Source organism: Hippichthys cyanospilos, chromosome 7, assembly GCF_059441005.1.
Source record: "Hippichthys cyanospilos isolate Australia breed blue-spotted pipefish chromosome 7, RoL_Hcya_1.0, whole genome shotgun sequence".
NCBI lineage: Eukaryota > Metazoa > Chordata > Actinopteri > Syngnathiformes > Syngnathidae > Hippichthys > Hippichthys cyanospilos.
In genome coordinates this window covers 5,212,050-5,235,581 of record NC_142375.1, presented here as the reverse complement: position 1 = coordinate 5,235,581, position 23,532 = coordinate 5,212,050, and the positions used below count along the sequence as shown (strand labels likewise).

At 38.0% G+C, this 23,532-nt stretch overlaps 2 protein-coding genes across 4 annotated transcripts in view; one reads left to right on the top strand and one right to left on the bottom strand.

Moving 5' to 3' along the window:
- LOC148420761 (uncharacterized) overlaps positions 1–2,185 on the top strand; it is a 35,170-nt gene extending 32,985 nt beyond the window's left edge. For all 3 annotated transcript variants that reach the window (XM_088419416.1, XM_088419417.1, XM_088419415.1), the window contains one exon: positions 592–2,185. In XM_088419416.1, coding sequence (XP_088275542.1) covers positions 592–641 — 50 coding nt within the window. In that variant the 3' untranslated portion in view covers positions 642–2,185. The remainder of the gene's footprint in view (positions 1–591) is intronic.
- Positions 1,421–23,532, bottom strand: LOC148420760 (STE20-like serine/threonine-protein kinase). Its single transcript, XM_088419418.1, has 18 exons — positions 22,903–23,532; positions 20,158–20,322; positions 17,633–17,681; positions 17,355–17,504; positions 16,212–16,284; positions 15,795–15,989; positions 13,682–13,763; positions 12,880–13,011; positions 11,401–12,075; positions 11,181–11,311; positions 10,897–11,020; positions 9,581–9,757; positions 8,307–8,436; positions 6,773–6,897; positions 5,896–6,087; positions 4,482–4,607; positions 4,287–4,400; positions 1,421–2,816 (listed from the first exon to the last, which is right to left on the bottom strand). The coding sequence occupies exons 1-18, from the start codon at positions 23,050–23,052 to the stop codon at positions 2,670–2,672; spliced, it is 2,937 nt and encodes a 978-aa protein (XP_088275544.1). The 5' UTR covers positions 23,053–23,532; the 3' UTR covers positions 1,421–2,669.

Here is a 23,532-nt window from a genome sequence, read left to right as displayed (position 1 = left end):
TTTTATGCTAAGATTTATTTTGAAGGATTGGCTTGCCTTCTCGCCATGTTTTATTGTCATACAAGGCATCACCGATCAGTACATTCTTTTTTGTATTTCCAGTGCATTACTTGCCCAATAAGCAAGGTGGAAAAAAAGATCTTGTGCTGTGCAGACGGGAAATCTCGCGGCATTCTCATCTCGGCCCATCTCTATTCTCCTCCTTTGGGATCATTTGACATTTTAAAAAAGAGCAACTGCTACTCTGAAAAATATTTTAAAAGACAACACTACAAACTGTCAAGACCGAATAATGCACTGAACTGAGTGTTTTTGCATTTTGTGAGAGAAGCTACGAGAAACTAGTGCTACTACTGTACTGCTATGTACAGTAGTTTTCAAACACAAAGTTTCAATACTGAAGTTGCATTTTTCTGTTTTTTGAGTTATCAACCTCAATACACTTGATGTTGACTGAGAAAAAAAAAGAATAGTAAACTGTATAAAATGGTTTGTAATACTGTAGCTTCCTTTTAGGTTATTTTTTTTTATCAGCACAATGGAATAATATTCAATTTCATTTGATATCTAAACAAAGTCTTGCTCTTTCAGGAGATTTCTCAACGTATTCAAGGAGATCAAAGAGGCACGTAGCTGTCTGAGCCACAAGACTATGTGGATAAGAGGTGTTGTGATGCACATTATCCTTTTTGCAACATTAAGTTTGTGCATTTTTTTACATTTTAGTATTACTTTAGCTGCTTTGCTGTGGGGGATCATATTGAATATGGACTTTAAACTTAAAGCCCAAAACTCTTACTGTTACATTTTAACTATGGATTTAGACTTACAGAAACAATCAAACCAACTGCTGTTATCATATTCGCCGTGTATATATTTTGTACTTATGTGCAGTTGAATGTAGCTTGATACAAATCTAGTGGACTAACTTTACAAGCTAGGCTTTATTTTTGAACTTTTACAATGAAACATTTTTTTTATGAATAAACACACACACACGATGCTTTCACAAAATCACGTCGACATTCAAATTCTACACTTAATTCCCTTTAAAATGTTATAACACGTGGAGGTAGCTCAAAAATTGAGAACGTTACAGCAATTTGCATGTTGCTAAATTGAAAAATGCGTTCAAAGTTTTGGCACATTCTTCCCTTATTTTCATACACTTGATTGCAACTTGAACTATTTGGCAACCGGGAAATGAAAACTAGGACCTTAAGGAGGTCATTTCTGTAGAAATCTCAAGCTGGATACCTGTGGAAAATTCAAATTTTAACTCAACTCAAAACTAATCTCAGCGACATTAACCTGCTTTTAAATAATACACACATACAAATATATATACATACAGACACACACTGAAGTGTATACTTTTTGTCATTTTCAATGAATACACTCAAAGAAATATTAAGCAGAGTTCCAGTACAGAGGAAACTTTATTTACAGACAAATGAAAATTCATAACAGGCCATCTGAAAATTAAACATGGATTTATCATTTTACCTACTCAAGACTTGATTTCACAATTACAGTTTTAAGTTCCTCTGGAATATTCAGCAGCAAAATGAGAGATGCAAGCATTTTTCAGGATTTTAAAACAGAAATTCGAATAAGTTGCCATTTGGTAAAATGGTGCACAGCACTCTGCTCTGTTTTTGCCCGTTACTATTAAATAATTTCCGTAACACTTCATAGAATGACACCAGGAAATGAGTTGATGAATCAAAAAAGCCTAAACCAGTCAGGCCCACATTTTGCATGAAATTCATTCGATATGAACTCGCGGCACATTTACGAGTAAAAAACAAACATGCATAAAAGTTGTCTTTCGTTTCTTTTAATCCGGACAAAATGTATGCGTTCCAATCATAACAACCTTTCAAAATACTAAAGTCTGAGCAAATACAATGTAGCTCAAATTAGCCTTTGGAAAGCATTATGACTTGTCACTGGCAAGTTTTGATAACAAAAGTCATTCAGGCTTATAACGCCTGCGAATGGAATGATTTATGCGGAGGCTGATTATAATTATGATCACAGATGAATGCTCTTGTCGATGAACATGCACACATAATAATAATAATAAAATGATGAGTCCAGCTATGCAATTTGTACCCATAACTGAATAATGGGAATATGTTGACTGTCTTACTGATGAATAAATGCTGGTTTATTGCTAAAACACAGTGGTGCTGTCATTTATTGGACACTACATATTATAACTGCCTGAACCGCACACCTGGAGACAGAAAGGCATGAGAGGAAACATTTGTGAAGGGCTGAATCATTCGCCGCTGTGGATGGATTTACTGTATCATCATTGATTTGCAAGACAAACAGACATTTCATTATTTCATCAAAGGCTTTGCTAATACAATGTACGAGCGGGTTTCAAAAAATTTGATACGTAGTGTAAACCGGAAAAAAATTGGGCAGCACAACGTGGACTGTTTGTGAAAAAGATTTCATTCTAAGATCAGCCCAAAAAGAATTCCAGCGCTTTAGTGCTAGATGGGGAAAATGAAAGCCACATAAATAGCTGCGGCAGCCGTAGATGGTCAGCGAGGGGAAACGTCACACATCCTCTGCTGGTGGCCCAAGTCGGACAGAAAGGCACAGGCTCAACGGCGTAGGTCCATCTGCTGTGTGGACAGCGGAGGGTTGGCCTAGAAACCAGTCGACTGGACGCTGGGGATTGGATAGAATTTAGAAATGCGACTCTGTGCGGATGGATTAAGGCACTCCGACTCGCCACTCATCTTGAAAAACATTTCCTGTTCCTGCAACTTCCTGGCAAACTCTTCTTCCAGGGCCTGTACCAAGAGAAGACAACAAAATAATTCTTGTCAAGTGATGTGTCGTAGAGTGGGCATTTCTGGTGCATGACATTCAGAATTATATTAAAGAATATTGCTGGCAATTTTATTTTAAATGAACTCTTTCAGTGCCATGGACAAGAATTATGGGCTTTTAAAATAGTAAACTTTTTTATGGAGGGTAGCGGACACCCTTGACTAGTGCTTATCTAATATTGAGCACTGTAATGATAAATGTGACCACACCTTACATACTTGTAATTCTAAGTAAGGAATGGAAATCAAACTTTCATATGATACCACCCATGTTTACATCAACATAGCACACAATATTCGGTCGACCTAGAAAGATGAATAAAAATGTTAAATATCACCAAATGCTGGTCTGCGGCCCGCTACCGGTCCGTGGAGCAACTGGTACCAGGCCGCACGGGCCATACTCAAAATAATGATAACCATTTATTGTTGCTTTCTTTGACTCGATCTTAGTTTTTCAGTGCCGCCTCTGACTGCTTTTGATATTACATTTTGTAGTGAGGAAGGACGGTGCGGCTTCAATTGAGAGCAGTCACTGCTGTCCTCTTACATCGAAATTCTACACCTCACCCTTTAAACAGGCAGACAAACTACTTACAAGTTTGAAGACACCTGTGATGCCGCCGAGGAGAAACACTTTGATTTAAAATGTCCCTATGAGTCCAAAAACCCAAACCCGCCACTTTTTCATGTTGTCATTAAGGAATGTGGTATGTACATAGAATCTTGAAGAAGAAAATGAATGATTTGGAAAAATGGTGGAATGTAAGAACGTTGGTAAATTGGAGTTCTGGAAATACTTTCAAAGTGGCTGTTATAAAATCTGATCCTTCAATGTCTGACTTGGAGCGTGCAGATGTTCTTTTTCAGAGGTGGGCACTGACGGACTGTTCGTCATCCGTCGCTGACTGACACCCGTTTTGCGGACAGACCGACCAATGACAGGAATGCTGCTGCTTCTATAGTTCAGTATTGCATTGTAAAATAATAAACAAAATAAAGCTGACTACTTCACGGATTTCACTTTGCGCGTGTTATTTTTGGAACGTAACCCGTGCCATAAACGAAGGATCACCGTACAATTATATTGGTGTGTTATGTTTCAATTGCAGTGTAACTGCAGAACCACGGGCATGGTGTTAACTTTAGGTGTAAGTACTAAAACAGAAAAAAGAATTCGTGTAAATGCAGACAGAAGTACAGACAGAAGTAGACCGAGGCCTGACGCCCCCTAGCGGTTGTGAAAGGCTGGGCAAAAAGAGACCGATGGACCGCCGATTACGATTTCGTCTGACTTGAAAAAAAAAATGACTGACTAACAATGACGAGAAGGGGGTAGGGGATGTCAGACCGGCAAAAAAAAAAAAAAAAAATCTAAGTTGCCCACCTGTTCTTTTCAAAGTCAAACAATCATCTGTGGGAGAGTGTTACCTTCTTTCTGGGTCGGAGCTTCTCTCGCCACTCCTTCAGCTCCACGCTATGCTCCTCATCCAGCTCCTTCAGCTTCTGCGTCTCATGTTCGATCAGTAAATGACACTTCTCATTCTGCGAACACACACAAGAGCTGTCAATGTACTGTTTGCAGTCTTCATTTTTGACCCGGAAAGCACCATTTATAAACCGTACTTGCAACTGCTGCAGCTCTCGAACGTTAGCATCACACTGTAGCTGTAAATCTCGCATCTGATTTTCATGTTTCTGATGCTGGTGGAGTCGCTCGTTCTTCTGTCTCTTTTCTTCTTGTGCTGCAAACTAAAAAAAAAAAAAAATTATTAACCCCTGGGTGTATGTGGAATCCAGTGTTGCAGCCTAAACAGCGTAGCCTGCAAACAAGCTCAAAATCAACAGTTGAAGTAATTAACAGAGACAGAACACTGCCCAAGGGTAATGTTGGTGGCATACATGACGCATTAACACTGTAAATTTAGAAAATGTGTTTAGGAACCGAATCGTGGGAAAATTATGCAAGTGTGACAAAAATGAAGCTAGTGTGACAACGATTACACGATGCTCCCAAAGTTTCACCATTTTCTGTCATTTCTTACATAGTTTTTCTTTACACTCTGTCAACCAGGTGCTAGATAAACGTTTAATATGAACATAAAAAAAATACCATTGCATGATTTGGCTGAACTTTTTTGATGTGGTGTATACATTTCCTGGGCGCTGAGAGGGTGAGAGGAGTACGCAACTGTTCACACCTGCATCTTAGAGCAGGGGTTCTCAAACTTTTTGGAGTCAGTGACCCCTTTTAGAAAGTAAATTTTCCAAGGACCCACATAGCAAATTTTTGCGGAAACAAAACAAAAAAATTCAGTTAAGCCAAACACAAGTGCCCTTTTTATTCAGCAACATATTCAATTTAAAAACAAGTATATTTGTTACTTTTAAACTATATTGTTGTGTAGAGAATAAAAATTTCAAATTGCACGCCTCCTTCTAACAAATTATTTCACGGACCCCTGCAGTCAGGCCACTTTGAGAACCGCTGGCTGAGAGGGAACGTTGGTGGTAGGTCAAACTCGAGCTGCTTCAACTACGGTAAGCAAACTCCTTACAAAAAAAGCATCCCTCTCTACTTTTATTCAAGGTGCTGTCAGGGCATCTTTGTTTTTAAGTTAAATTTACGATTTATTGAACCAAACCCTCTTGCGTGCTACTCTATTTTCAAGTCGTCTTCTGCTCCTGAATTTGTGCTCCCACACCCAACAGATGCCCTTCAAGTTATGCCAAACACAATGACGGTCAATTAGTGCCCACTTGAGAGTGTGAGCGACCTTTGTTTTCCAACCCCATAAAAACTCAAGCACAAGAAACCCGATTCATGAAAACATCATCACCACGCCGAAAGCATAATTAGAGATTTAAAAAAAAACGACGCAATTAAAAAATGGACTGTATAACACTAGAAGAGTGTATTTGGTTGATTGCAATTAATCTTTTAATTGGTCACCCCTAGTATTGACACATTTGAGACATGTTAGCAAAACCTCCACCAACCATGTGGCAACTGCATTTGTTTCCTCAAGCTTGTTCTTACCTGCTTGACCTTCTCTCTCTCCTGTTCTGGGGTCAGAGCAGCTCCAGTGATGCGAAGACTTTTCTTGAACATGGCCATGCGGGTCTTGGCCTCACTGCGCTGAATCTTTGGCAGTCGAGCTCTTTCCTGAGTCTGCTTGTTCTTCATCTCTTCAATCAGTCGCTGGTTGTAGCGCTGCATTTGCTCCATCTCCTACAGGATAAATGAAGAGGAAAAAAAAATGGCATTAATAAACAACAATATGTTGTGTGAGACATGAACTCTTTCAGTGCAGGAACACTCCTATCAAATGGTCACACTTAGTTACTACAATAAGCTTGAACTTAAGAGGAGTGCTGGCCACGAGTGTCATCACTCTATTAAAAAAAAATCTATAAAAAATATCACAAGTACGGAACAAACAGAATTTATATAACAGGTGAAAGCCACTCTATACAACCTACGTATGAAAGTATTTTTTGCATCCCTTTGATGCTTGTGAGTAGCAAACTATAAAATTACACACTCTGAATTGCTACTGCCCGAGGACGGCTGGGATAGGCACCAGCAACCCAGTGACTCTAGTGAGGCTAAGCGGCTATAGAAAACGGATGGATGAAATGTGTGTGTGTGTCCCCCCCCCCCAAGTAAAAACCACAATTATTTTCCTTCTTGTTGTAATTGACAAATAACACTTTGTCATGACCATGCATTGGCAACCAGCGAACAAGTAAAGGAAGCGCTGTATTTTTTTTATTTTGATTTTGAATATGAAAACATTGGAGGTCAGAAGGTGCAATGAAAGTGCAATGAAATGAATAGCGTTTATGTAAGGTTCCACTGTAAAATCAAAAGACATTACTTGAAAAACAAATGCAAGGGGGATGATGAGGCACACCTTTTCATGTCTTTTCAGCAGCTGGTGTCTTTGCATGAAGTACTGGTCTTTCAGCTGCTGCTTGAACAGCTGGTGTTTCTCCTGCAGATGTCTCTCTTCCAGCTCCCACATGGCAGCCTCCCTTGCTGTGAAAAGACAAAAAAATGCACAGAAGATCCTGGAGTGAAGGGGTGGGGGGAACCCGATTAACTGCAATGTGATCACAAAGGTCCATTCTCCCTCCAAAGAGAGAAGGATTACTTGAAACGTCTCATATACATATATATATACTTTATTAAAAGTGAAAGACAGAAGACAGATTGTGTCCTTCAGCCCTTGAACAAATCAACATGGATCTCCACAGGTGGGGAGACACACAGCGAAGGGCAAACTTCCACGCTCTGATCTCACAACAGTCATCACTTGGGTAAAGAACATCCAAATTAAGATGATCAGCAAATCCTTTCCGAAGACCTCCATTTCAAACAAACTGGACGGGTCCGAAGATGACTACCCGTGGAAGAGTAACGAGGATGTTTGCGTAAATGATGAACAGGAAGGAAATCACGTCCGGGCTTTAAATGGGAGGAGCTATTTGGCGTGTCAGATAGTGATGATGACTTTGAGGGCCTTTAGATAAATTTACATTCAACTGTGGCAAAAAAATAAAGCATTGAAACTTCAAATCGTTTTATTGTTGCAACATTAATTTTGGCATTTGCGTCTGCGCCCATGCGAATATTGCCTCACACTTGTCTTGTTTCCGCCCCACCCCCTCACTCCATAACTGCAACAGTATGTTATGTGATATACAATGAAAAAAAGCGTCTAATGGTACCGGAATTTCATCATTTTAATAACACATACCGTGTGTTTTCATTGGACAGCCATGATACGCGTAACCACTTAAGTAAAGGGTAGAGTTACCTTACAAGATTTTTCAAGAGTTTTATAAAAGAATGAAATTTCTATTCTGTTCACTTCCCTGAGCAGACTACATTCCATAATCCAGCAAATGAGATAAACAAAATAAAATAAAACAAAAACAAAAGAAGAATTGAGCAATAAGGGCAGCATTAGTGAAACACTGATAAATGAGTAGATTTACATTCTGAGCATATTATGGAGTAGATTGAGTGACAAAACTGTAAACATATCAGGAAGATAGTGCAAAATATCATGTAGTGCAAAATATGTATTTAGCAGCTTACCTGCACTGTGCAGGGTTGTAAAGGTGCATTTGTGCCTGCAGTAAAATGACTGGTGATGAGGCAGATTAGTGTGTGAGGGATTTGTTCAGGATCCAGATGTAAAAATAAAAGACGGTTTGACTTGTTACCCGCGTTTAATTCACCCTAATTGAAGTAAAAAAAAAAAGCGGGGGGGTCGACTCATACGTTGACTTGTACACGAAGTAATTGTTTTTTTCAAATTACCTATGGTCCTTTCCCAAGACGACTATTGAAAAACAAATCACAATCTTTCATTTGATCCTGGGATTAAAAAAAAAAAAAAAAGAAACACACATGCAGACATAAACGGCACTTATGATTACCTCGAAGAAGCTGCTGCTTGTGGTTCAGGCAGTCTCTCTCAATGGTGGCCAGTTCATGTTTGTGTTGCTGGATAATTTTTTTCAAAGCGCTGTCAAGATCCTGCTGCTGCTTCTGAAGGAACTCTTGCTCCTATGTGAAAGCACAAAACTAACTTAGTAATTATTGTTCTTTTATGCGGTCATGCTCCTAGTGTAACCTGGAGGCGGAAAAGCAGGTGAATCTTAAAATCAAATACGCAAAAGTCAAATGAAACGCAAAGCGAGGTAATATAAGGTACACTGCCTGTTTACACATAAAGGAAGGGATTAACCCTGACTGTTTCAACTGATGAATCAGACAAACAAGCTTCTGGTAGCCCACTGTACTCCAGCCCACGTGGTTCATATAATACACACAACTGCAGCTATCACAAAGCCAAAATAGAATGTACGCTATTCAAAACAAAATGGACAGAGGTGTTCAATTACATGTGTAAGAAAGTTACACAGGGTTTAGGAAGGCCATTGATTGGACCCAATCATACCACGAGCCACTCCCTCGGGCTCAAAGTACTGTATATTACACTCCTGTGCATTGCACAATGAAACACATTCCGTTGGGCATGCGTGACAACTTTTTCTTTTTTTTTTTTTTAAATCCTCCTATCAATACTGATAACTGATCAATTTCTCCATACAGATATCGATAACTAATTTTTAGTTTTATTAAATGATCGTGTTTTGCAGCCTAAAAGAGTAAAACTTTCCAATCCCATTTCCAAACAATGTTGCAGTGCAATGTATAAAAGAAGAAGCCATTGTTATTTGTGTTCGAATAAGTATTACTGTTGACATGTTGACAGTGGTGTCACAGTGTATTGGGAGCTAAAAAAAAAAAAAAGAACCTATTTAAGTCGTGGGGGAGGAGGAGACTATAAACGCAACTATGTAAAGTCATCTTTTCGGTACTTTCTGAGCCTATTGTCAGCACAGGGTGATGAGCAATCTCATTACACACACACACACACACACACACACGCACAAGCGCACACACACATACATAGTATGCATAACACAGTAAATCTTCAAACAATAAATCACTCAAAAGAAATAGCTTGTGGGCACACACATCTATGTATTAAATCTATGTATCTATGTATTAAACATAAATTCCCAATATTATTTTGTCTTGAATTTCAGTCAGGTTTTGAATAACTGTGATCTTAACGGGGTATGCATGTGAATTAAAAAAAAACACAAGAACTGAAGTAGAGTAGGAAAATAAAAACACTGACCTTTTTTTTGTTTTTCAGCATGTTCTGATACTTGGACAACTCTTTGTCTTGCTCAGATTTGATGCGCTTGGCCTCATCCCTAAGTCGATTAGTGTGTTCCTGTTCCAACCTCTCAATGGTCTGCTTCTGCTGCCTCTCCAGGTTTTCGACCTCTTGGTCGTACTGACGCTTTTTACTCTGGAAGCACACAGGACTAGTGTGAGAAGAGACACACATAAACAGACAAACAAACAAACAAACAGCCAGACAGACAGACATACAAACATACATATATAAAAAACGATATTTATTTTTTAACACTATATTTTAAAAACTCTTTCTGAACACAGCCATTGATTCACATCTTTTCAGTTCTATTTCATGGCTGTTCCATAAATTTTACATGTAAATAGGCTAATCCGTTACAGAAATACTACTACTCCCTTTAAATGAATACTATTAAATCATTTTAAAAAAATGCCTGAAAATTGGTACCAAATACATATGAGGATTACATTGGTTCATAATAATCAAAATAGATCATGTAAATGAAAAACGTTTCTAAACCCTTTAAATTTAATCATACCGGTATTTAATCAAAGGAGTTGACAATATGAACACAGTTCTCTTGTTTAGTTTGGGGTTATGCAAAGTGCTTCCTGTGTGATGTCATTCGGGTAATTCGCTAATGTGTTAACGACATGCTAACAACGCAAACGTCAGACGCGACCAAAGAGGTATGTTTACATATGTGTTTTTATGTGAATATGTACAATTTAACTGTAGCTAATGTCAAATTTTTGTTTCATATTTCTACGATGAATTGTTGGTGGGAAGTGCGGATGAAGCATGTAAAGATAAAAAGTGAAAGGCCACAGTAAACATCAATGCAAAAAGCGATTGTTTCATTTGTGGGGAATTCCGGCATATTGATAAATGATAAAAATGCATCAAAACTGTAGCAAATACGGTGGACATCATGGGTTGTGATAACTTATTACATTACAGCATTGTTGTATCGAGCGCTTGTGTCTAACGTCTCATATTAAATGCCAACAATATCGCCTTTCGTATCATGAATTTTCTCTCGTTACTAGAGACAATATTTTTCCGCCGAGGTGTTTCGTAACCTGAATTTTTTGTTCACAAGAGGCGTTTGTAAGTAGAGGTCACATTGTACACACGTTTGCTTTATAGGTGGATTGCCCCCTAGTGGCTAGTAAAGAAACTGCTGATACACCGCATATAAAAGCCACAGGCCTCAAATCATAAAAAAAGTCGAGGCTTATAGTCCACACACACGCACACACGTAAACGCATACACTGTGGTAACTCACTGTGGTCTCCTGTTCAAATCGACGATAAATTTGCTCTTTCTGCTGGTGTAGCTTATTGCTGAGTTGCTGCTGGGCCCTTTGCTCCTCCTTCTGCAGGAGACGCAACTCCCTCAGTTCCTGCCGTCTGGCAAAGTGGAGGAAGATAGAAGCGAATGGAGCGACAGAAAATCAGACAAGTTGACAACGCATGTTCTTTTCTTAGGTTCTGTAGGGAATGGCTTGCTTTCTATGAAGTACATTTTACTTGTAGGCTATGGGACTAATAGCTGAAGGCAGGTTTCTACCTCAGGAATCTCATTTCTTCATTCTTCGTGTCATTGTCTGTAATGATCTTTGACGTTGTCACACTGACTTCCACGCCATCCACAATGAATTTGCGAGTCTTCTTCAATGTCTTCTTCTGACGCTTTGTCTCCTGGGAAAACACGACAAGAAGCTTCCAGGCTTTGTTTGATCATTCAAGAGTTTTGCAATACATATGTGATTATATATGCTTTGTGGTACCTGAATGGAAACTGAACCGGGCTCTTTTGTTTTGGACAGGAAGCTTGAAATAGACAGATTCAGGTCCACGCTGTTATTTTCTGTGGTTGAGCTCCTACCAGAGTCGGAACTGTCATCTCTTGCCTTGTCTGGTATTTTCTCATCTTCTGTATTCATCTGCACTATAGGCTTCTCTTCATCTTCCTGCTTTGAGAGGACTTGATCCACCTTAACATGTTTGTGTAAGTCTTCTTCTGCTTGTGTGACTGATTGCTTGATAGTAAAGTCTTTCTTTTCTGAAGAAATGGAATCCTTTAGAAGCTCTCCAGTAGCCTCCGGATTGGCTGGAACCTGTGCAGTGTCAGCTTCCTTTTCAGAAGCTAGCTCAAGCTGTTCCATTTCCTTTGCAGGTGGGATTGACACGGCCTTGCCAGGTTCTACCTCCTCCGGCACCTTTTGCCTTCCTCTAACGTCAAACAGAATCTTTTCTGCATTCTCTATGGATGCAGGGGTAGTGGACTTATCCACAAAGTTAGTGTCCGAAACGTGGTTCACTACAGGGATGTAATTGGGTGTAGAGATGGGCTGTCTCGGTTCACTCTTCTCTGGGACAGATTCCAAGGTTGTTGGAGAAAGCGGAATCTTTTCATCCTCAGAACTGGCAACACTGACATCAGAGGCAGCACGCTTATGGCCCTACAGCAGAGGGAGATATGATTGTTTCCACAAATTTCAACTAAGTAACAAGTAGGACTTAATTTTGGTGATGTTTGACACCAATTTGTGTAATGTTCTAATACTTTTGATAGATGACATTTCCCGGGAAAAAAATGACATAATTTTAAAGACAGATCAAGAAACTGTACACTAATATAGTAATTTATACGAATTCCTTAAAACTGCAAGAATTGTGAATTACCTATTATTTTCATTTCTGGTTCCTTGTCTTAAAATGGCTACAGGTGTGCGGGCTATACTGCTATTGGCTGCCATTGCGAGTGCCGATACCTTAAAATAAGGCTGGTATTGCCATTTGCCCAACCCTACTTTTTTAGAATCCAGATAACATGAAACGATCTGGTTTACTGACCATCTTGTGGGCATAAACAATAATGAATGCTCTCATAGAAATCTAGCTCATACTCTGCTGCAAATTTGTACTGCATATTACACAGAGAGCAGGATCACATTCATGGAAGAATGGAAACAAGAGATGTCAGAGTTGAACGGGTCTTCCAAACAGGGCAGGCTAGTTCAGTGCTTTGCTCAGGGGCACCTCAACTGTAGCCCGGCAAGAGACTAACATGTCTACAAAAACGAGTAGCCATTGTGTCCCATTTGTTATTTCCGTGCCAAATGATTATTAGAAGGGTCGGTTTTTACTTCATTTCTCAGCAGTAGAACAGCATATGTGCAATTGATGCACTCTCAAAAACTAACAACAAAGAAAAAGATAAATGAATGAATAAATAAAAGAATATAACTGGCAGGTATACACACAATATTTGGTTCGATTTCTTCTTCCTCCTCTTCGTCTTTGTGTTCTTCAATTTCCTCAGTCACCTCAGCCTTGGCCTCAGCTATTAACTCCCTCAATGGCTTGGTGTCTGTCACACTGGACACAAATGAATGCTGCATACAAGACCAAAACAAAAAACAAAAAAAATGAAAACTAAGCTCATTTAATTGGCAAACAAGACATATCCAATGCAACTCTACATTCTGTCAAGAAAATACTTATTTTTAAGATGAACAGTAAACTATAGCTGTCATTGCATGTCGTTGCAATGTTGTAAAATAGACCTGCGTTGTTTCATACTTGTGTTTTTTTTCATTGTATTTTCTTTACCTGGCTGGATGAGGTGGATAATTTATTGTTGAAATACCTAATAAGGTACACTGCAGTACTCCAATACAATTAAGGAAAACAGAGACCTGGTGTCAAACCCAAGGCCACGGGGCTGGTTCTGGCCTGCCACATCATTTTATGTGTCCCACGAAATGTTAATCAAGTTTCTGGCAAAAACACCAAATTTGAAAGTTATCTTCAATTTTTACACATTTTTGTTTCCAATACCCATTTTGAACATTTTTTAGCAGCCTCTTATTTCAAAATGTGTAAATGTGTGACGATCAAACTTAAAATTGATTTGACTTGACAGTCACAATGGCTCTTTGACAGAAACTATAACTACAATATGGCCCATGATAAAAATGACACCCCAGCCTTCAAGAGATAGCATCGATGCCTTATAGTCATCAAGTAGAAACAAGTTATAAGAGTATTGAATGTAAGGGGCACCTGCAAAAGTTGTGCTGCACTCCACCTGTTGTCCACATTTTTGTCCAGACAACGCTTTAGGAAATCATTGAATTCTGGTGACCTGAAAGCATCAAGATAAAACAAAACAATTGTCAGTTCAGCTGAAAAATCAATTACCGTATTTTCCGCGCTATAAAGCGCACCTAAAAGCCTTAATTTTTTAAAAATGCTTATGGTGCGCCTTATAATCAGGTGCACCTTATATATGGATATATATTAAGATTGTGATTCGTAAATGGGGAATGAAGTGATAAAGTAAACTTTACCTGTTTCTTCTGTGTGTTAACAGTTGAACAAGGTTGGTCATATTGACATTGAGCTATTATGCTATTGAGAGTTTAGAGCTATTATTTGAGTTATTATTGTTATTACTTTGAGTATTACTATATTGTGATTGAAAAAGTTTTAGAATATGTCATTAATTGAGGGTGCGCCTTAGAATCCGGTGCGCCTTATATATGTAAATTTTTAAAAATATGTCATTTATTGAGGGTGCGCCTTATAACCCGGTGCACTTTATAGTGTGTAAAATACGGTAACCCCAATTAACCTACAGTGCATAAGGTTTAATCATTTATGATTTAAGTAAATATGTGTACTGCAGTAATATTTGTCTTAAATAATATGTATAGCATGAAGACTTTTCACATTAAAAAAAATAAATAAAATATATATATATATATATAAATAAAATATATATATATATATATATATATATATATATATATATATATATTTTTTTTTTTTTTTTTTTTTTTATTTGAAAAGTGTAAGTGAAAAATATATATTATATATATAAAAATGGGGAAAAAAAGGCTTGAATTACAGAGGTCTCAAATGGCATGTGCGAAATTGCATGTTCCCAAACTAACAGACTGCAATTTTAAAGAGGGTTTGCGCTTGATATAGCACTGCCGGTTTTCACCATGAAACATTTGGGAGAGCGCTGAAAATGCACAATGAACTCAACTGTATTTATAGAACACTTAGAACAGCTGCGACTGAAACAAAGTGCAGTACAACAAAGAGAATTGAACATAAAACACAAAGCAAACATAAAACCGAGGCATTGCCTCAGGAGATGGAGGTTCGGGCAGGGGTGTTGGATCTGAAGTCCCTCAAGTGAGCCGGTTCAAGGGAGCAAAAGAAAAGAAAAGTAAAACAATGTAAGGGCACAATGAAACGAGGGATAAATCCATGTCATGTCTGAGGAAGAAGCCGAGGCTCCGAGGAACAAAAGGCTCACGGCCATAATGATCAAAGGAAGGACCGGTTTAAAAGTTTTGTCCCTCTCACTCCCTCTCAAGCCTGTCTCACTCAGTCTTCATTTTGCCTCCAGGAAACACCCAGAGGGGGCAGAATTGTTTGATGCAGAGTGCACCTTGCAGGTCTTGCTGAGCATTAAAAAGGAAAGGAGAAAAACGTCTCTAGTGTAGAAATTCCTCCAACAAATATCATGACTAAAACAATGTATTAGTAGAATCATTTAATACACAAATTTTAGCATAAAAATGGACCAGCGACAGGTTGTTGACTCACAGTGCTTCTTTGATGCAATTAGCTAGCAACCATTTCAGGGTGTCGGCCGCCTACTGACTGAAGGCACCAGCAGGCCCGCGACCATTGTGAGGATAAGCGGCTATAGAAGATGAAAGTAACTCTCAAAAAAACTCTGTGGTGCTAAATAGTGTAAATAATATTCCTGAAAAAAAAAAAATCTGAAATAATCCGTGACTGTGTTTTGTTCATGTTTGTGGTAAATTGGTAATGTAGCCGCTGTAGTATTTTGTGTCTAGAAGCGTATTGTTTGCAATAAAAATGTGCTGTTTAGTGTTGTTGGCTCTCATGACCAAATCCAATTCAAGACAGACTTCTGTGGAAAGTCAAGAATTAGTTTGGTTAGTGAGTTGCTAACCATGCTAATAGCGACTCCTCCTCCTGCCTGAATACACACACTGAATACATCTTATAAACACAATAAAAATAATGAGTCAGTCTTAACTTATATAAAACATATTTAGGAGAATGTGTTCATTCATAATATTATCATTGATTGACAGAATCAATATGCGGGTTTTATGCTGGGACTCACCAACGTGATGGCTGCATCAGCGTAGGCGGTTCCGACTTGGCAATTTTCAGGAGGACTCTCATTGGGTTCATCTCGTGATTGGGTGGCTCAATTTGTGCCAGCTCAATCAAAGTGACCCCGAGTGACCATATATCTGCTTTGTAGTCATATGGACGATCCTTAGAAGTTTCACACATGACAACTTCAGGGGCCATCCTGCAACAGAACAAATACCAACGAAACAAGTTGAGAACAAAATTATTTTTGAGTACTACAGTATATAATATTTCTGATACTCAGAATTAGACAATACTGTACTTGTATAATTGTTTTGCCAGAACTCTCAAAAAAAATTATATACATACATACACACACACACACACACATACACTGTATATATATATATATATATATATTTTTTTTTTTTTTTACACTCACCAATATGGTGTCCCAATGAATGAGTCTCTCCTCTGCAGTGTTTTTGTGTTTCGAGCAGAAACACCAAAATCAGCTGGAATACATGCAGTTAAAAATCAAGTCAGATCTTTGGCACAAGTAAAAAAGTAGTCATACAACCAAAAGAAAATGCCGAAAAAAAAAAAAAAAAAACATCTGAAAACATATCAGCGTGCGCACACACTCAGTCTTTTTCATCCATCAACTGCAGCTCACACTCAGTGTAATGTGTAAAATTATGAATGAATGTTTTTGTGTTTCAATGAATATAGGTTAGTTGGTTGTTGGGTGGGCTTTTCTTTCATTTGTTTGTGTTTTAGAGATTAAGTTGACAAAAACATCTTTTTGTTGAAGAACTGAGTTTACTCACCATGGTTATATTGCTCAAAGTAAAATGTATTTGCACTGATTTTTCTGTTCTCTTCTGTTCTCACGGAGCTAACGCTGGGAAAACATGACACTATTTTAGGATTTGTAGCTTGAACTGCCAACAAAATGAGCGATCTTTTTTTTTTTTTTTATAGATTTGAGACTTGTTTTGAAGTCAGAATCTTTATTTTTTAACTCAATTTACATTTTAATTATTTAAAATTTGTATATAAATATTTGTTATTTGATTTCATTTTAGTATTACTTTATAACAATATTTCGAGGATGTTTCAAATAATGGCTAGAAATATCTTAGAAACCATCTGTATAAAAAGAGTGGTGGCTTAGGTAATGCATACTAGTTACAGTAATGGTAATAGTATAAGGGCCCTGGAAGAATCATGTGAACATATAATCCCCCCCAAAAGATAAGTCTACATAACTCAGTATTATGCAAGTGCTTTCCATTGTGGTACAATTGGGCTTTATGTTGCTATTTCCAGAATCGAAATCTCATACACTGAGAAAAATACCTGGAGTGTACAACAAAGTGCGCACAAAGCAACCGGTTCTGTTTACATATTGCTTGACTATCAAAATATTCATTCTGAATATTGAAAAGAATGTAAAACTACAAAATAGAACTATGGTACTTTTACATAGACAAATTGGATTCCTTTCTCAAAGGGTCTTTTGCAAGAATGTGCATTTGATGGAACAAGTCCTGTCAATATGACAAGATTTGAAGGGTCTTACCCAATTTAACATCGCCATCAAGAGTGAGCAGGATGTTGCCGGCCTTAAGGTCTCTGTGGATGATTTTAATGTCATGGAGGTAGACGAGGGCCTGTAGTGTCTGTCGGCACACCACCTTAATCTGTGGTTCTGTCAGGGGTCTCTCCAATTCTGCAGGGATGATGGACACAAAAAATACATATAGCAACATTGATGGAGATTAAATAAATCATGGTGGTCATCATGGTGTAATTTATGCTGGTGAAAACTTGAGTAGAAAAGTGAACAAGTGGACTCACCGAGCATAACTGCATCTACCGCACCTCCCGCACAGAACTCGATGAGAATCTAACAATAATGGTGAAAAACAGAAGTTATTTTTGGGATTCATTTGTGACTGACAATGTGTAATGCATAAACTAAGGCTAAGTTATTAGACAAGTAAACGAAGCATCAAGCAACATAAAGCTGATCATTTATAATAGAACTCGCAGAGAGATCAGATCAATAAAATTGAATCAAGAGCTCTTCCAGTTCTTATCAACCCCTTGGTGTAAATTATGACCAAACTCACGCTTTTACATGTTTTTGATTGCGTGATATCAAAGGAAAAGCAAACTAAGAAAACACTGGGAGACTACGTAGATCGTCAAAACATGACAACTTTCAATATGTCACGCTAGAGTTCCTTCTAAGTGCTCGCCAACGGAAGGCCGAGAGGTACACTTTATAGGTGTCAAATTTAGCCCATGTCGGTCTCATTTACTGCCCTTCGAAATTGGAAATCTTGTCAAATTTAAACACCTGATGTTTTATCATGCATTTCCTCCCTTTTTTTGCATGAATCCTAATACAGCTAGCCGAGAACCAGGTGCAATAGAAATTTTTGTGATAACACCCCAAAACCACCAGGTGGCGCCAGCAGCAAACTTATGACATTTGCATGCTTTTCAATTACTTTGATGATTAGCTTAGCCTGGACTCCCATAATGCAAGTCTGCCAAAGTCATAATATTCTAATTATGACATAAGAAGTATTCCTATTTCAATTTTATAAATATATAACTATACAGCATAGTTACTTTTGCTATTATCACATTTTTTAAATTTCAGGGTCGATGCCAGTGAACATTTTGAGGGGTTGAAAGTAAATATATATTTATATTTGACAATGTTATGACTCTTTCAAAATCAGCCCAAGTTGGGTGATAATAAGTTCAGGTTAATGCAAAGGGGTTAATTGCACTGGATGTTTCTTATATCAGGAAGGAAAGCAACACACTGTATGTGGTGGCAGCGTGTGCATTTACCACAATGTATCACAAGTCATCATGTAAAATACTAGCTTGTCTCAAGAGAATCTCAGCATAAACTTTGCCTACATGAAGTAATGAAGGACTCTGAGCTCTTACACGCCATTTAGAATCTTTCAATAGGGCTGTCGCTATAAGAGGATTGGCCCAGTTGGGGCTACATTGTGGAAACGGTTTCACACAGCTACTAGCTAGACCTCTTATGATAGGCCTTAGGCCTTCTGCTGTAAATAGGATTACAGTTTCTATGGACACAGGCCTTAAAGTAGTGGGAATGTGGCAAGGTGGAGATTCCGGAGAATATTTTCTTTTGAGCCTAAACAAGGCTTGTCTTTTGTTGCTAAATCAAAGCTTGCCTCCGAGGATGGTGCAAATGTGTTCCTTTGTGCCGGCAACATTGGGAACAAAATTACATAAGTAAGACGGCGCATTGGTTAAGTCAATGAAAGCTACATTTTTTTAAATGTTCATTGAGGAAGTAGTTTTAATTAAACCCACTTTGTAGACAAAGTCAACCGTTGAAACACTTGTAAGAAAAGACAAGCCTTAACATTTGACACTTTGTTGATTTTCCAAGATCGTGACCACCTTTTTTAAGGCTGACCCACTTATAGTAACAAAGCAAATACTCAAGACTTAAAATGACTCAGGAAGAATCATAACAGTCTGGTCCATTCAACATGCACACCATTGTACAATTTTCTGTGGGCGACAGTTGTTTTAGTGACTGAATTGTGGTTGTACAATAGATCCCATAGAGTAGAGGCATAATTCATGGGCTGGAACTTCAGCTTCCACCCAAACTTGTTTGTTTGACATATGCAAATGGTCAAGTAAGCCAGAGGCCGTCCAGATGTCTTACTTTTGAGGTTTAAGTTATCTATGGAGGGAACGTAGATATATAAATAACACTCACAAAAAAAATATCATTTAGGTAACAGCACATGATAAGGTTATCCACCATTATTATTATTATTATTGCGGGTAATCATTGCGATGCTCAATTGTCTTCACATAAGTCAATAGCATTAATTAAGGTTATATGAGTACATGTGTTTATAGGCCTTTGTCTTTTTAAAAAAAAAACATAAGTGAGCCATGATTTAGGGTATACTGTATTCAGTTTAGTTTCAATTCACATCAGAGCATATTTGAAGCATAATTATATTTAGTGACAACAGAGGTTAAGAATGTGAAATACAGTCTAGTTAAAAAAAAAGACAGTTCAATATTGACAGAGCTATAATAAACCTGTATGATGATTAATTTCATCTAGTGAACTCTGGCCCTGAAATTTGATAAGCATACAGCAAGTAAGAGATTGTTTTGTGCTGTGAATGTCTTTCAACGTGTAATATTCAGGAAGTGGGAACTACTGTTTTGAAAAACAAAAGTCTACAGGTGCATTGATTCACATTTAAACATTTTGCAGTTGCTACAGTTTATATCAATCCAGGAAACATTAAAATGTCGCTTCCTAATTGTAGTTCACTCAGCATGCATTTACTCACCCAGAGCTTTCCCTCAAAATAGAAAGCATCAAGGAGCTTGACAATATTTTGGTGATCACACGAGGCCAGGATGTCAATTTCTACCATATAGTCCTCCAACTCTTCTTCTGTCTTTGTGTCAATCACTTTGGCAGCAGCAAGGACACCTGTTTGTTTGTTCTGAGCCTGTAAAACACAAATTATGAAAATGCAATATTATGAACTTGAGCAATATTTAAATTGCGGTGTTCATCATTCATTAGATGAAATGTGCAAAATATACCTGTTCCTCCCTTTTAAAGTTTAGCCTCATATGGGTAGTGTTCCCTTAAATTTAGGCCTGAGATGCTTTAACTAATTGTTGGCAAGCATTTCTTTCTTTAGTTAAAGGCCTTAAATTACAATTTGAAATGAAAGTTAATCCTGACATGTTTGTGCCTCTTATGGTTCAACATCAGGTCATGGCCTATGAGCCATGTTGTGATGGCTCTACTAAAACGAACATTGATCCCATATATTCATGATATAATTACTGCTATACAATACATTGCAAGGATTATTTCATTTTGAGCATCTTTGGATTCAATTATTTCGAACTTTAAGAAACCAATACATTTTTTTTTGGAAGTATTGAATTTATCTGAATATCTAACACAATATTTTCTAGGTTTTACACATTGCTCAAGCAATTCTTTAGGGAGCAACTTAACCATCCTGCTGCACAACAGCAGTGTAAAGATACACAATGATTGATCACTTTAAGTGGATACAACTCAAAAAAGAGCTAAAAAGCAATAATGTGCTGATTTCATTCAATTTAATTTTTAAAATGCGTAACATGCGTGAATTTGGGGTGACCCAACAAAATCACAGGTTGAACATCAAGTAGAACCCCACTGGTTTCGATATTTTGCTTTGCCACGTTTTTAAAGGGGAATTATTTAAAGCTAGGTTCACAATGCAGGTCTTAATGCTCAATTCCAATTTTTTTGTGAAACACGATTTCTTCATGAGGTCGTTCCCAAATAAATGCGACCTATATGTGACGTTACACACAGCTGGCGCACTTAACATTCATGTTTATGGAAGTACCACATTGGATGGCATTTAAATAAAACTATGACTCTGAAATGAAGCATAAATATTGACTTTCCAGCCTTGATGGGTGCAATGCAGGTGTATTGGGCATACTAAATTGTCCTTCGGTGTGATTGGGTGCGTGAATGTTTGTTTGTCTCTTTGTGTGCCCTGCAATTGGCTGGCAACCAGTTCAGGATATCCCCCGCCTACTGCCAGTTGTCAGCCGGGATAGGCACCAGCAAGCCTGCGACCCTTGTGAGGATAATTGGCTCGACAAGATGTATGGTTGTATGGTATTGTCCCGTTTATCCTGTTAGGATTAGCAGGTGAGTTGGAGCATATACCATCTGAATTTGGATGAAAGCTGTTGGCTGGATTTAGTTCCCATCAGACACATGACACACATAGATACAGACAATTATTCGTAATCTCATTCACACCTCCTCTCACTGATCCGGATTCAATTGCATGCTGACTGCACCTGCCATGTGTATGACTACAGTAAATGATGATTTTTAATGTAATGTTCATGTTTAAGCTAATTGTAACGTAATCAGTTAATCAATTAGTGAACGGCTTTCTGCTGGTCAGGAAGGTAGTAACTTTGGCAACTTGTGACAAAGTCATATTGCAATTCGATTAAAAATGGTGCAGAAATGACATAACATGTTACAAGGTAAAAAGCTTGGCTAAGAAAAACGTTTATGGGTGACAAATTAGAATGATGTCTTGACATGCATTTTTCTGATTTCCCCCACATCTGTTTTGCATAAAAAGTGCACGGTGCTTCTACTTATACGTAAAATGAAACTGTCACAGTGTTTATTGGGCAAGACCGTCATGTAAAGTCTATAGTATAGTAAGCCAAAGTGACAACAATAATAGCAAATTCTTGCTCAGCTAATTTTACTGTTAAGTCTTCACCATCTTCTATTGTCGCAGAAAAATAAATCAAATTAAACCACTCAATCCTTTCAAGTGCATTTTGAACTATTTCACTATTATGCAACACAGACAATTGGACATAAATACAATTGTATTTTTTAAACTGGCCATAGAAATATGAAAACCAATTTTAGCATCTGAGGAATATACAGTACTGTTGTGGCCAAGTTGAGAATGTGAAAGTGCTGATTTTCACAGTTAGCTTCAGGATTTTTAGATTTTTTTAGTCCGATACTATGATAAATTGAAGTATAGTTGCTGCCATTCTCTAAGTGTCAAAGACTTTTATTGACGGTTGCATTTAGTTCATGCAAAAAGTCAATACTGTATTTGCAAAAATGACATGCGCTCTTTGATTGTGTAACGTTAATAGTTGAACGAACATGCCATTTAGGTGTCTCCTGAAAAGTGATGATTTTGGATCTAAAGTGATTCCTTCCACCTGACACGAGCAAGACACCAGGCAAATATATCCAAAGATTTAAATATCCTCCGGTGATTTGCTGCTGTCAGCAACGCGAGAACAGTTCCACATATACAGTATGAGCTTTAGCCAATCACGTGGAGTGAGAAGGTCCTCGGGAGTAATATTAGACACAGTTCCATCACAGTCTTGCTTGTGTCTCGCTTTCATGGACGGCGGGTTGGTCTCAGTAAAATCAGTCTCAGCTGACACATGGTGTTACAAGCCTGACAAAACGGGTCTGCTTTTAAAAGAACACAAAGTTCGGCATAACTTACCTTGAACACTTTTCCAAAGGCTCCATCACCCAGTTCACCGATAATGGTCCATATTTCCTCCGGGTTTTCATCTCTTCGGACATGCTCATATTGTTTTTTCTTCTTCTCAGACCCCAATTTAAATATTTTACGGAAGTTAAAGAATGACATGTTGAAGCAAAGGAAATGTACTTACAAAGTGGTATTTAGCAACATGTAGAAAGCAGAGATTTTTTTTTTTTTTGCAAGTCTGATTACCGCCGCAGTTTTGAGAGTCCAAAACCTAGCTTAGCCTATGACTCTCGATAGACCAGTCCAGAGAATTCTGTGCTCCTTTTGTGCATCGTGGGTCACTTGGGTCATCCAAATGCTGTAGATTTTCCTGGACTCGTGCTGGCATCAGAAATCCAGACAATCAACACCGTACATTTCATGCAAAGGGTTTTTACCTACACTGAGAAAACCAATAAATGTCCCGCGGGTTTCCTTCCTCAAGTAAAATAGAAAAGAAGTCCAGCAAATGTCCAAGTAGTTCCGAGGAGTAAAAATATTAAAAACTTTGAAGATAAAGTTCGATTATGTAACAGAGAGTACGTACTTGTACAATAGCTAAAACATTCATCCTCCTTCCCTTAGTGTGTGTTTGGTAAT

Excerpts from the sequence above, each read along its gene's own strand:
- LOC148420760 (XM_088419418.1), bottom strand. The coding sequence starts at position 23,052 with ATGTCATTCTTTAACTTCCGTAAAATATTTAAATTGGGGTCTGAGAAG. Across the intron at positions 6,898-8,306 it reads CAAGCAGCAGCTTCTTCGAG|CAAGGGAGGCTGCCATGTGG; the intron begins GTAATCATAAGT and ends GTCTTTTCACAG. Across the intron at positions 6,088-6,772 it reads TGCTGAAAAGACATGAAAAG|GAGATGGAGCAAATGCAGCG; the intron begins GTGTGCCTCATC and ends TTTATCCTGTAG.